Genomic DNA, 11024 nt, shown 5'->3' with positions numbered 1-11024 from the left:
AGAGATTTACAAGGCAATGGGGAAAGAGCAGTAAAAGAAAGTACTGCAGATGCTGGAGATCTGAAACAAAAACAGAAAGTGCTGGAGAATCTCAGCAGGTCTGGCAGCATCTGTGAAGAGAAAACCAGAGTTAACCTTTCGAGTTCAGTGACCCTTCAAGAGATAGCATAGGCATTATGGGCTGAATGCCCTTTTCTGATGTATCATTCTGTATTTCAATAGGTATAAATACCAGACAATGGAAAACAGCTTCACAAAATAATGTACTGCCAGTTCTTCTTGAAACGTAGTTAACATTGAAAATCAACATACAGTAAATGATTTGTGCATTTTGTAATCATAGGCACCAAATGACTAAAGATGATGGAGCCCAGCTTATTTCAAGTAAACAAGATGTTGAAATCCAGCTCCATTCCCTGAAGAAACAGGCAAGTCAGCATTTCAATTCCGAATTTGATCGGTGACGTTCACTACCAGGAAGTTCATTTCAAAGGATTTTATTAGAAAATATGGAGTAGAACATTCAGAGATATTTATCAATGGTGAAATGAATTGTCCAACTAATTCAACATAGAAATACAGTTCACAATCTAAAAAGGACCCTCAAGTGAAACATTTATTTCATTGTAAGAGTTATTTGCAAAATGAGTTTGGATTTTCTTCACCCTGGACCAATATTAAAGTCTAATTGGGAAAGCACGATGGAGTCGTGTTAGAGGATGCAATAACTTGCTATGAATGCATTTTTAATTTTAGACAGATATGCAACAAAAGCATGCCATAACTGGGGTGTCCAATTCTGACATTGAGCACAAGCAATTTCCAAGGTTGCAATTTCTCAGATTGTTAAGAATAAATCTCAGCAAATCTTGAAATAAATTAAAACTCACTTAGCAACTTTGTTTTCATCATCCAAAACAACCACAGACATCCATTAGCAAACCAAATCCCTAAGAACATCAAACAGGAATGAAGTCTGTTTGCCAACAGGATTTCACACTTATTCTCTGAATAAATACCCCTGTAGCTATTGTCTAACTACTTGCCCATTTACCCACATTCATGAAACTTAATCACAATTTTACAAAATTCAAGTCTTAGAAACTTCAAAGTCTATAATATATCTGCAGTCTAACCAAAAGAAACTTTACGTTCTATGAATACAGAACCTGATGATCTTGCAATTGCTTGTCCATTAGAGAATTGGCTTACATTTCTATCAGAAAAGAGAGGCTCCTAACTCCATGCAGTAGACTTATTCTAAGTTCAACTAATGAGGCTAGCTTCACTAAAGTCATTTACCCAGCCGTGGAATACTACAGAATTTCATGTTTTTGTCAATGGATAGCTTATTATTATTTATTGGTATAGCATGTTATAAATTGAGCCCCACTATTTTCAAAGTCAGACCAAATTGTAATTTTTTAAAAGATATGCCCCAATTTACCTGACTTTTGGACTAAGGTTAATAGAGAACAGGTTTGGGTACTAACTAAAAATTATTCTTTATTACAAGGGGTTAGACTATAGCTACAGGTGACAAGATACAAATTATTGACATACACCAAATCAAACAAATCTCTCATCCCTTTATAACTCCCCATCACACACAAACAAACAGAGCCCTTGGTGTTCACTTGCCTTCTCTAGATGCTTCCACTGGTTTGTAAGAAGTACATGTGGCTTATTTGCTTGCAAAATGACTCTGATTTATCAGTTTAAAAGTCAAAACTCACAGCGAGTGCCACAGGAAGAGTAACTGGTTTGTAAACAGAGGCTGGTATCCCATCACTAAGTTACCCTTTATACACGGAAAGTCATTGAAATTGATCCAGCTCCCTCCGAACCAGCTCACAGAGTGAACAGAATATCTGACACTGCTGTTCTTATCAGTCAGTCAGAGCTCCTTGATTGGACCAGATTAACAGCCCCAACCATGGGACTCATATTCTATGAGGGCCACCTGGTAGTCCTCATTACAATCAACAAAGTTTGCCTCAGGTTTAAATGGAGTTTTTGACTGCAAAGAACAGGAAACTCATGGGCTGCCCTTCCACTCTCTCTCTCTCTCTCATCCATCTCTGACTCTCTCTTCCCACCCCCCTGCTCTGTGTCTTTGTAACTTGTTTCCAGCTCCAAGCTGCTCAGCCACCTGTGATCCATCCATACAGATGTCAGCAAGTAAAGGGTCTCTGTCTTTGAAAACTGCCATCAGCCCACGGTCCAATCAACTTTTTTTTGCCAACAAGAACTGCATCTGTACATACACTTGGCTCCAGATTGTCTGCAATCTGAACTTCAATTCTTTGGTATTGAAAAAGTTATTTACAATTTACAATTAGTTCCTTGCTTTCAAAGCTGCAGCAATTCTTTCAAACACCGTTTTTTGAAACAATGTTTATTTCAGACCATAGTTTTTAAAAGAAAAATTAAAATGCACGGTCCTTACAAACTTAGTCTACTATGGAGGATTGACTTAGTTACAACATTTCTTTATTACACATGCAATCTTGAAGTCTTCTCAACACCACGCATTGGATTTGCTGTTCATCAACAATTTAAACAAATTGTTTATGTTTTAATAAAGAAAAGTAACCACAAAAAGGCTGGCAGTCGCACTAAAGTTCTTCAATACATTGATACAGCCAAAACTCTGCCATTTCCTCACATTTTTTCAAAAACCACCTTGGATCTCAGACATGGTCTGAAGGAATGTATTCTGCTACATGCTAATCCTATTTAGCTTTCCAGACTTGATTGCAATTTGACAAATGAGGGTGGGTGTATTAAAATGCCTATTAAAATTCCAGACTAATGACAATCGTAGGTCGTGGTTATAGCAATTAGGCTTGAAACAAAATGAAGTGCTGTGATGGATGGACGAAATTAGGTAAATCTGTTAGCATATTTAGGAAACTACAATAAAATAAGATAACACATAGGAGCAGAAGTAGATTTGGCCCATCGAGTCTGCTCCACCATTCAATGAGATCATGGCTGATCTGATAATCCTCAATTTCACTTTTCTGCCTTCTTCCAATAACCCTTGATTCTGTTACTGATTAAAAAGTTGTCTAGCTCATGAATGAATGTACTTAATGACACATCCTTAACAGTCCTCTATGATAAATAATTCCACAGATTCACTGTCCTCTAAGAGAAGAAATTCCTCTCACCTCTGTCTTAAATGGTCAACCCCTTGTTCTGAGATTATGCCGTTTCGTTCTAGACTCACCCACCAGGGAAAACAACATCGCCACATCTACTCTGTCAAGCTCCCAAAGATTCTTATTTGTTTCAATAAGGTTGCCTCTCATTCTTCTAAACTCCAGTGTGTGCAGGCCCAAACTACTCAACCTCTCCTCAAAAGAAAATCCCTCCATACCCTGGATCAACCAAGTGAACCTTCTCTGGACTGCCTCCAATGCCAAAGTATCTTGTTTTAAGTAAGGAGACCAAAACTGTCCATTCCAGCAGTGTTTTGAATAGTGTTTTGTACAGTTTTAGCAAGACCTCCTTATTTTTATACCCCATTCCCTTCGAAATAAAGGATAGCACTTTGTTTGCCTTCCCTATTGCCTGCTGATCTTGGATGCTAATTTTTTTGTGATTCATATGCAAGGATTAGGCTGAGGTTATCTTCCCTGGAGCATCAGAGACTGATGGGTGACCTTATAGAAGTTTATAAAATCACGAGGGGCATGGATAAGATAAATAGTCAAGGTCTTTTCCCCAGGGTAGGGAAGTCCAAAACTAGAGGGCACAGGTCTAAGGTGATGGGGAAAAATTTAAAACGGACCTAAGGGGCAACCTTTTACATGCAGAGGATGGTGTGTAAATGAAATGAGCTGCCAGAGGAAGTGGTGGAGGCTAGTACAATGACAACATTTCAACGGCATCAGGATGAGTACATGAATAGAAAAGGTCAAATTCTGGCAAACCAGATTAAACTAGGATATTAGTCAGCGTGGACAAGTTGGACTGAAGGGTCTGTTTCTGCGCTGTACATCTCTATGACTTTATGACGCTATGTTTCCCAATTCCCATTGTGCTGCAGATGTGCGCAGTTTTTCTCCATTGATGTAATATTCAACTCCTCTGTTCATCCTACCAAAGTGCATGACCTCACACTGTTCAATATTATGTTCCATCTGCCAAACTTTTACTGAACTGTCAATATCCCTCTGTAGTCTATTTGTGTCATCTTCACCACTTGCCCACCTGCCTAGTTTTATGTTACCTGCAAACTTAGTGATAATACATTCACTTTCATCATCCAATCATTAGTATATATTGTAAACAATGCCTTCTGTGTGAAACCTGACTCAAATCCTGTTTGAATGCCAGCAGGTGGAGTTCCAACCCTAATAATTTTACAGACCTTTCTGTGATTATGAAAATGTATATTCATTAGTGCTTTTTCTTGAGCTCCAAGAAATTGGAAAAAAATGTTTGTCACTAAGTAGACTTTAATACTTTGTGATTGTGATGCAGGAACATCGTGAAAAGAAGATTCATTCAGAAATAACAGATAAAATCACAGAAAACACAGAAGCCACTCTTGTTCTTGTCGGTGAGTGTGGTGTTGGCCCTCAGTGTTTTCGTACTGTTGCAACAGAAGTAATTGTTTGAATTAAATCACAAAACTTTCATGCAGACTGCAGTCTCCTATCCTTATGGGAGTGAGAAAGCTAGAAGTAGGTGGGACTACAAAAGTTGAGTGAGTGCATACTGATCAAGATTAGAAACATTTCAATAAACTTGTAAAGTAGCAACACCACATGAGAATAATCTGATTGGGCAGTGTGCAAGTCTCATGTTGTGCCATGGAATGAAACTGGGATTACATTGCCATGCATTTTTTTGTCCAATTTCTACCAAATATGATTTAGGCCATAACGATTCTTGATGCTATTTTCTCCTATTTTGAGACACCCCTTGGGTCTACCTCTGCCAACCATTTCTATAACTGTAGTTCATAATATAGGCCGACACACAAGTGAAATAGTGAATAAGTGCTGCAATGTGAGAGAAGCTACTCTTTAGACTAAAACTTGAGCCAAGGTTCAATCTGTTTGTGCAGTTCAAATGAAACCACAGATTTCTGTAAGAGTCTTGGTCAATATTTAAACCGTGCCAAAGCCACCAAAACGAACTAACTTGTCATTTATTTTATTGTTATTTGTGGTGTGTTGATGGTGCAAACTAATCGCTGCATTTGATATAAAATGAAAGTGTTTTAAAATGCAAATGTTGTTGAAATATTTGCAACAAAATGATATACCATTGAAGTTTCGTTTTGTTAAGTTCTGATTGCCCTGCAGTACAGATGAACGATGAGGTGCCCACTGTTGAAGCTTGATTCTAGACTGTCACCAAGATTTAGCTTAAATATGAATTTAAGTGTATATGAATGAGGTATCAAAAATAGCCTTAATGCAATCTTAATGTTTTCCCTTTCACAGGCTGCATTGACTCTCTGAAGTCTCCAGCTATGGCCTTTGTGCGACTGAAAACAGCTGTTCATCTGGAGTCAATTCTAGAAATTTCTATCCCTATCCGATTTATTTATGTGCTCCTGGGACCCAGCACTTCCAGGATGAACTACCATGAAGTTGGACGTTCAATTGCAACATTAATGTCAGATCAGGTATGATTACTTTCCAAATCTTTGAGACTTTCAACACATACAATTTACACCTTATTATTCTGAGCTCCATGGAAACAGATCAAATATTTCTTACCAAGACTGGAGCCCAATGATGGGCCATTGTCTAGTTTCTGTTTAAGAGAGTGAGTCTGTTCCAATATTACGATGCAGTGGTAGCATCTTTACATCTGGTTCGGAGGCCGTGTGTCCAATAATCACAGCAGAACTTGTTGGTCTTGGGAGGAGTATTCATGACCAGGTTCAACAGGCTGATGATTATCCTGGAAACCTTTCCGTACAACTTACACACCAGTCCCCAAAGGGAGAAAACATCCTTGAAAACACATAAAAACAAAAGGGAATTTGCTGCACAAATAAGTTTTTAATAATGAAATATTATGTTTAGCTGGATGAAAGAAGGTCAGAAGTCACACGACACCAGGTTATAGTCCAACAGGTTTACTTGAAATCATAAGCTTTCACAGCACTGCTCCTTTGTCAGGTAATGTCTCCATGTGACTTCTGACCTTGTTCACCCGATTCCAACACCATCACCTCCATATCATGGTTGAAAGAAGACATTGCAAAAATGAACATCACTTCTTAACTTAGGTCAACTTAGGCAGACTGAAAAATGATTCTATTCATTGGAAGTTTTAACTGCCTTATAGGCTTAGGTATTAAATAGTTTTGCATGTACTGTAACATTACAGGACCTGAACAGTCAGGATGCCATCTCATCTTTGGATGCTAAAGTAGATGTAAATAAGGTAACAAGGCTAGCAGATTATTATGAAAAAGTCTAGTATAGTTATATCACAGTATCCTGGAATAACTTCAGCTATTAGGCTTGTATTGTATGTCAATGGAATTTTCAGTCTTTAAAATAATCATTTAGAAGTCTCTGTACCTACATATCTATAACTAAACCTTGAACATAGCCCCGATGTTTAGCGATTCAAGACAGACTGGGATTCAACCGTTGACAACGATTAACAGATGTTTTGTTGGCTGATAGAAAACTCCTCCCTGTTAGCAGAAATAATCTAACCAACGTCACTCAGATGCAACTTTGAGTATGATGTAGTCAAACTGCATACTGTGTAACATTAGTTTTATGCATAATTGTTTCAGTTGCAAGTCAAACCTAATCAGCATTTCTTTGGGTCATGTATTGACAGTTAGCTGTTCCCTATGATAGCAGTTCTGAGGGGTTACTGCTCATGTTACACTTGTTCTACTCATCTTACTGATGTCCCACACTGTCTGTGGAAGTTCTGCTCCAGCTTTTGGAGGGAGCAGATGCAGCTGTACCAGCTCCCTAAGGTCTTATTAATTATGCCTGACTGACTATAGTTGTACTTATTGCTATCATGCAATAAACCTTCTTGTTATCTGAGAACACTGCCTTTTCTATACATACTAAATAGTGTGTGTCTTTTCCCACCAATCACTGGACAGGCCCAAGATAAAGGACGGATTGGTACTTACTCAGTATCACATACTGATAGAAAGTGGTGAATGCCTCAACGTGCCAGCAGGGATCAAGTGGAAAATTAGAAAAACAGCGAGAGGGAGAGGGGGAAAGGCTTTCCTGTAACTATTGATGGCCAATGGCATTGCAACCTTCATGTCAATCCCTGCAAGCAATTGTCAAACATGATTGAAAGAAAAATCATTGAATACTGAAGATGCACAACAATATAATAGTGTCCCAATTAAATTATCTGCAGCTTCTCGAAGGAGACAAATAGTGAAAATTCTTCATTTTTTTGCTTACAGCTCATTGTAAACCATTTTGTTATACAGTCCAGGTCATACTATGCTTTTAGAACTGCAGTTCAAAAGCCATATAGGATCTATCAGCTGTTCACTTAAAAGAGTGCAAAGACATAGTTTTGTAATGGATAGTGGAAATCATTGCGTTGAGATTTAAGGACATTTTAGATTAACTCTCATGTTCCTCCAGACATTCCACAAAGTGGCGTATGAAGCAAAGGATTGCAATGATTTGCTGAATGGTATCAGTGAGTTCCTGGACTGCAGTATTGTCATTCCCCCAACAGAAGTTCAAGATGAGGAGCTACTAAGATCTGTCATACCCTTTCAGCATGAAATGCTAAAGAAGAGGCAGAGCCAGCTAGAAGACACATTGGCTGAAGGAGATGATCATTCTGGTAAGACAAAGTATCTTTATATTTGTACACCAAGCTAATGAGAATTGTATTGTAAAAGGAGCTTTAGTCTCTGCAATGAAATATATCCTGCATATTGTACAAATTTAAGGAACAGAATCCTAATTAAGTTCCCCATCCCCACATCTACAGGTCCTGAAAATACCATAGAAATCATAGAATCTTATAACACAAAGGAAGACATTTAGCCCATTGTGACTTTACCAATCCTTTGAAAAAGTTATCCAATTGGTCCCAATCCCTTGCTCTTTTCCTTCAACCTTATTTTCATTCCTCTTTTCAGATTTGTTCTTAATCTCCATTTGGGTGATACTGTTAAATTTGCTTCACCACCCTTTCAGGCAGCGCATTCCAACCAGAAAAACAAACTGCACAGAAAGATAATCCTCCTCATCTCCCCTTTGGTACATTAGCCAACTGCCATAAATTCGTGGCTTCTGGATTGTGACACTTTTGATAGTAAAAGTAATTTCCTCTTCTTTACTCTAACAAATGATTATTTTCATCTGTATTGTATCTTGCCTTAATCTTCTCTCTTGCAAGAACAGTCCTTATGCCCCATAATATGGGACACTATCATGCAGTATCTGCATTTTCCAAGATCACTGAATCAAAACCTATCTCATGTAGTATCCTCATATAAGCTAAAAATGATTGAATGTAAGATGTCTTGCTATTAAGAATTCCTCCTGAAAGGAAAACCTTTGCTCAAATTCTGGGCATCAATATTATCGTCCTCTTGAATTCTGTAGATTAGGTTTAATGTTGCTAAACAGTGAGAGAGTCAGATTATCAACAAAGTGATTGGTTGGAAAGAATTATGGTTCCTGAAAGAATAGATTAAGATCAGACTGGGGTGGCACGGTGACTCAATGGTTAGTACTGCAGCCCCACAGTGCCAGGAGCCCAAGTTCGATTCCACCTTTGGATATCTGTCTGTGGGGAGTTTGCACATTCTCCTCATGTCTGCATGGGTTTCATTTGGGTGCTCCAATTTCCTCCCACAGTACAACAATGTGTAGGTTAGGTGGATTTACCATGGGAAATGCAAAGTTACATGGAGAGGGTGGACAGGTGGGTCTGGGTAGGATTCTCTTTGGAAATTTGGTGCGGACTCAATGAGCCGAATGGCCTGCTTCCACACTTTAGGAATTCTATGAGATGGTGGATTTTACTGTGACCAGGTGCAAAATGTATTCTGTAGACAGCAGTTACATTTTGGATATACATATATTTTGCATTGGCAGCCATGAGTGAAATACCCCACACAAGTAAATGAGAAATGAACCAGTGATTGAGAGACATGGTAACCTCGGTGGAACAGGTTACATTAGCATGCACAAAGTATTGCAGTTGTTTGGGTCAGGATGGATTTTCAGTGCATCTTTTACTGTTTGCTGTTGTTTGTATGCTCTGCTTAATCACATGGTGTTTCAGAACAAATTCCAGTTTTATGTTTGGCTGAGATTGTGGCCAATATTTACTCACCCTAAACAGCGCTATGCTAGAATGTAGCTTTACCGCTCTGGTTCCATAGACTCACTTTTTGGCACTTTGACTGAGGCGTTTAATCTCTACATTACTGTTTCCAGACAGTATAGGAATTTGTGCAGAAGACAAAATCAGCACAGGAAATCAAAGCAATTTTGTGCATGAGAAGAGAAGTTTCTTGAAATGATTTGCTAGCAACTGGAGACCACAGTTTAATGCTTTCATATGAGTGGTGTGGATGATTGGTATGGATAGATAGTAGATAGGGAAGATAGTATAAGTGAGTTTGGTCAGCAGTCACTGTGGATATCAGACAACCTGGATAATAGGCAGTGCAGATACCACACAACATGAACATCAAGTGCCATGGATATTGAGGAGCATGTCTAGTGAATTATGTAAATTAAAATGGATGATAAAGATTGTAGAAAAATATGAGATCGGATGGATTGAGCTCAAGCTGTGACATACAAAAAGCTGTCAGTACAAGGAAATGCAGATAACAGGGTGGAGCAATTAGCATTAGTGCCAGAAAGTGCAAACAGAGCAGCAATCAGTCTTGGGGAAATGTGTGAAACAAGTAGTGTGAAACATTATTGATTGGTGAATCAAAATGGAGCATGTGGTAGACAACATCAGATGGCGTAGACAGAATTCAAGATCATATTAAATTTATTTCAGGATAATATGGACAGTTACTGAAGAAAAATTTACCCAAAGGCCTCGTGAAAATGGCTAATGGGAAGCAGGTTGATTTTGGAATTAGGTCATCCTCTTCTAACGCGAATGTATCTATCATTGCAGCTGCAAGACCAGTACCAAGTGATGATGATGATGATCCTCTCAGAAGAACTAGGAAACCATTTGGAGGTCTAATCCGGGACATCAAGCGACGCTATCCCAAATATCTGAGTGACATCAGGGATGCCCTGAATGCTCAGTGTCTGGCTGCAATTATTTTCATTTATTTTGCAGCTTTGTCTCCTGCCATTACCTTTGGTGGTCTCCTTGGTATGAAATCATTAAGATAATTACTCTTTGCCCCTTCAGGAATTCAGCAAATAAATACCAAACCATAGAAGAAATGTATGTTTGATTGAAAGTATCCTATCTAAAGAATCTGGTGGTGTTGTCTTCAACTGAGAACTTTTTCAATGATGATGGATTGAGTAACATTGCACATCAACCACTCCAGACCGGTCAGAATGATGATGAATGCAGTCTAGGTTTAAACAGAGAAGAAGAACCTAACATAGCAGAGATTAGAGCTTCAAGTTGAGAAATAAGTACCCAGAATCGCTTGAGGCAGAGGAGTATAGCACTGCAGAATAGGATACCATTAAAATATTACTAAATATTAAAACTTCTGTCCCAGATTACCCTAAGGACAGTAACTCTGATGCCAAATGTGAATAGAACAATATTTCATTCTTCTAAGAAGCATGATTTCATCTTTTTGTTTTCCCCTCAACACATTTTACCTTTTTTATAATATTTAAATGTGTCAAGGACTTGAATCCTGTGTCTATGAAGCTCCTTCTCAAGCCCCTCTCAAATTCTTGATCCTGAAAATGATTGTATGATAAGCTAGAGATAGTAGGAACTGCAGATGCTAGGGAATCTGAGATAACAAGGTGTAGAGCTGGATGAACACAGCAGGCCAAGCAGGATCAGAGGAGCAGGAAGGC

The 11024-nt window shown here is 38.5% G+C and overlaps 1 protein-coding gene across 1 annotated transcript in view; it reads left to right on the top strand.

Annotated features, from left to right (window-relative positions):
* The first annotated feature begins 302 nt into the window (after window positions 1-302).
* The window catches only part of LOC109936238 (anion exchange protein 2-like), a 79874-nt gene continuing 69152 nt past the window's right edge, over window positions 303-11024 (top strand). Inside the window, exons 1-5 of the mRNA XM_048614625.1 lie at window positions 303-428; window positions 4495-4573; window positions 5466-5650; window positions 7620-7827; window positions 10141-10347. Of these exons, the coding sequence (XP_048470582.1) occupies window positions 318-428; window positions 4495-4573; window positions 5466-5650; window positions 7620-7827; window positions 10141-10347 (790 nt within the window). The 5' untranslated portion in view covers window positions 303-317. The remainder of the gene's footprint in view (window positions 429-4494; window positions 4574-5465; window positions 5651-7619; window positions 7828-10140; window positions 10348-11024) is intronic.

The sequence above is a fragment of the Rhincodon typus genome, chromosome 30, assembly GCF_021869965.1.
Source record: "Rhincodon typus isolate 14 chromosome 30, sRhiTyp1.1, whole genome shotgun sequence".
In the NCBI taxonomy this organism is placed as follows: Eukaryota; Metazoa; Chordata; class Chondrichthyes; order Orectolobiformes; family Rhincodontidae; genus Rhincodon; species Rhincodon typus.
Note: the sequence above shows the minus strand (reverse complement) of the source record. Positions and strands in the feature narration are given on the sequence as shown.